The sequence below is a fragment of the Limulus polyphemus genome, unplaced genomic scaffold (assembly GCF_000517525.1).
Source record: "Limulus polyphemus unplaced genomic scaffold, Limulus_polyphemus-2.1.2 Scaffold4360, whole genome shotgun sequence".
Taxonomy (NCBI): domain Eukaryota; kingdom Metazoa; phylum Arthropoda; class Merostomata; order Xiphosura; family Limulidae; genus Limulus; species Limulus polyphemus.
The window spans coordinates 60,845-63,212 of record NW_013669970.1 but is presented as its reverse complement, the minus strand read 5'-3'; the positions used below and the strand labels follow the sequence as shown (position 1 = coordinate 63,212).

Genomic DNA, 2,368 nt, shown 5'->3' with positions numbered 1-2,368 from the left:
ATCTGGATTTTCAGAAAGCATTTGACAAGGTGCCACATAAGAGGCTTGTAAAAAAAAATTAGCTCTATAGGTGTGGGGGATAACTTAGCAAATTGGATAAAAGAGTGGCTGGATGGAAGAAGGCAGAGGGTTGTTACAAGTAGAGTTCAGTCAAACTGGATTAATGTCACAAATGGGGTACCTCAGGGCTCAGTCTCAGGACCTCTGCTCTTTTTGATTTACATCAATGACATAGATGAAATGGTTGATCAGTCTCTAAAGCCATCCAAGAAGTGTGCTGTTGCTAGTGGCAGAGCAAATAGGATTTTAGGTTGTATCTATAGATATATTAAATACAAGTCTAAAGAGGTTATACTTTCATTGTACAGCAGGTCACTGGTTATGCCACATTTGAAATATTGTGTTCAGTCTTAGGCTCCTTACCTTAGGAAGGACATTGAATTGTTGAAAATGGTTCAGAGAAGGATTACTAGAATGGTGCCTGGGATGGAGGGGTTGTCATACGACGAGAGGCTGAAATCTTTCAAATTGTTTTCTCTTGAATAAAGAAGAGTTAGGGGGGATCTGATTGAAGTGTTTGAGATTGTAAAGGGAACTGATAGTGTTGATGCATCATCTTTTTTCATACTTAACAGTGAGAATAGTAGAACTAGAGGACACAAATATAAATTTTGGCAAGGTAGGAATCATCTTCAGCTAAAACATTTTCATTTTTCTAACAGGGTGGTTGGTCTTTGGAATGGGTTGCCTTCAGATGTTGTAGAGACAGTAAATTTAAGTGAGTTTAAGAAAAGTTTGATAAGTATATGAATGATAACAGTTGGCTTTAAGATCTTTATTTTATTTTTATTTAGTTTAGGAGATGGAACAGCTGATATGGACCAATCGGTTACATGTGTTGTCCCAAAACATTATGTTATGTTATAATAAATTGATTAAAAGGAGTCTAAATTTGTTAATACCATAAAAAAAATCACTTCTGATAGAACTTTGATGATTAAAGGCTCAACTTAAGAAATTTGAATACATATCCATTTTCAACCACTCAGAAGCTATTTTGAATTTGTATATATATCTATGAGCTATAAACAATCAATAAATAGAAACCAAAACCTCACTCTAAGTTCTATCTCAAGGCAGCATTATCATTCAGAATTTTTTTTATATAGCAAATGCAATTCACATAAACTGTATTTACATGTGTTACAACATCAATGCTTATACATATGCACATACAATCAAATTTAGGATTTAAATACTCTATTAATCCTTCCTTAAAACTTCTTAAGCATTATTATGTCCAACAGAAAAATAACTGAAAATTTAAAATTCAATTAAATGTAAAAACATACCAGCAATGCAATCCTTTCCATGATGATCATGAGCAATATGGAGTACCTCAAGAAGGGAGGATGAGGGAAAATGTCGAGTGAAAGGTTCAAGGCTCTTGCTACGATGTAAAAATATTACTGCATAGCCATGAGTTAAAAAATATCTATTTGTTAAGGTGAGAAAAACTTCATTCATAAACTATATCATATAAAAAAATGACTTAATCAATTTGATTAAATTTAGTTGAGTAAAAGGACAAATATTTATTCAATAGCCCAAAGAAAAACAGGAATATGCTTGCATGTTCAATGTCATTTTAAAGTGCCCTCAGATCACCTATTTTTCATTATGTAAACAGATTTACAAATTAAAAATGAGAAACACTGGGACCATAAAGATAAAAAAAATACGTAACAGCTACCTTTCACAGTGATCTTTGTTTTTTATAAATGCTAAATCAAGTAATTCCCTTCACTAAGTACTGTAATATAACAGTGGAAAATTTTAATATTCAATAAATTATGGATTTTAACAAATTTCCCAACTTAATGTGCAATTATATGGTGGCACAGCTTTTTCATTTGTTAATTCAGATTGTTACCAACTTTTTCACATACAGCCACCTGTCTACACATGCCAGGGATTTTAACAATGTGACCTTCATATAGAGCCACCTGTCTATACAAGCTGGGGATTTTAACTATGTGGTCTTCACATAGTCACCTGTCTATACATACCAGGAATTTTAACAATGTGACATTCAGATAGAGCCACAGGGATTTTAATAATGTAATCCCAACATAGAATCACTTCTCTATAAAAGCCAGGAATTTTGACACTGTGATATTCATATAGTTACCTGTCTATAAAAGCCAGGAAGTTTAACAATGAGATATCCACATACAGCCACCTGCCAATACAAACTAGGGATTTTAACAATGTGATCTTCACATAGAGCCACCTGTCTATACAAGTTAGGGATTTTAACAATGACTTTCACATACAGCCACCTGTCTATACAAGTTAGGGATTTTAA

The 2,368-nt window shown here is 33.0% G+C and overlaps 1 protein-coding gene across 1 annotated transcript in view; it reads right to left on the bottom strand.

Annotated features, from left to right (window-relative positions):
- LOC106471035 (phosphopantothenate--cysteine ligase-like) overlaps positions 1-2,368 on the bottom strand; it is a 22,240-nt gene that overhangs the window by 9,654 nt on the left and 10,218 nt on the right. Inside the window, exon 3 of the mRNA XM_013931619.2 lies at positions 1,353-1,495. Coding sequence (XP_013787073.1) covers positions 1,353-1,495 — 143 coding nt within the window. The remainder of the gene's footprint in view (positions 1-1,352; positions 1,496-2,368) is intronic.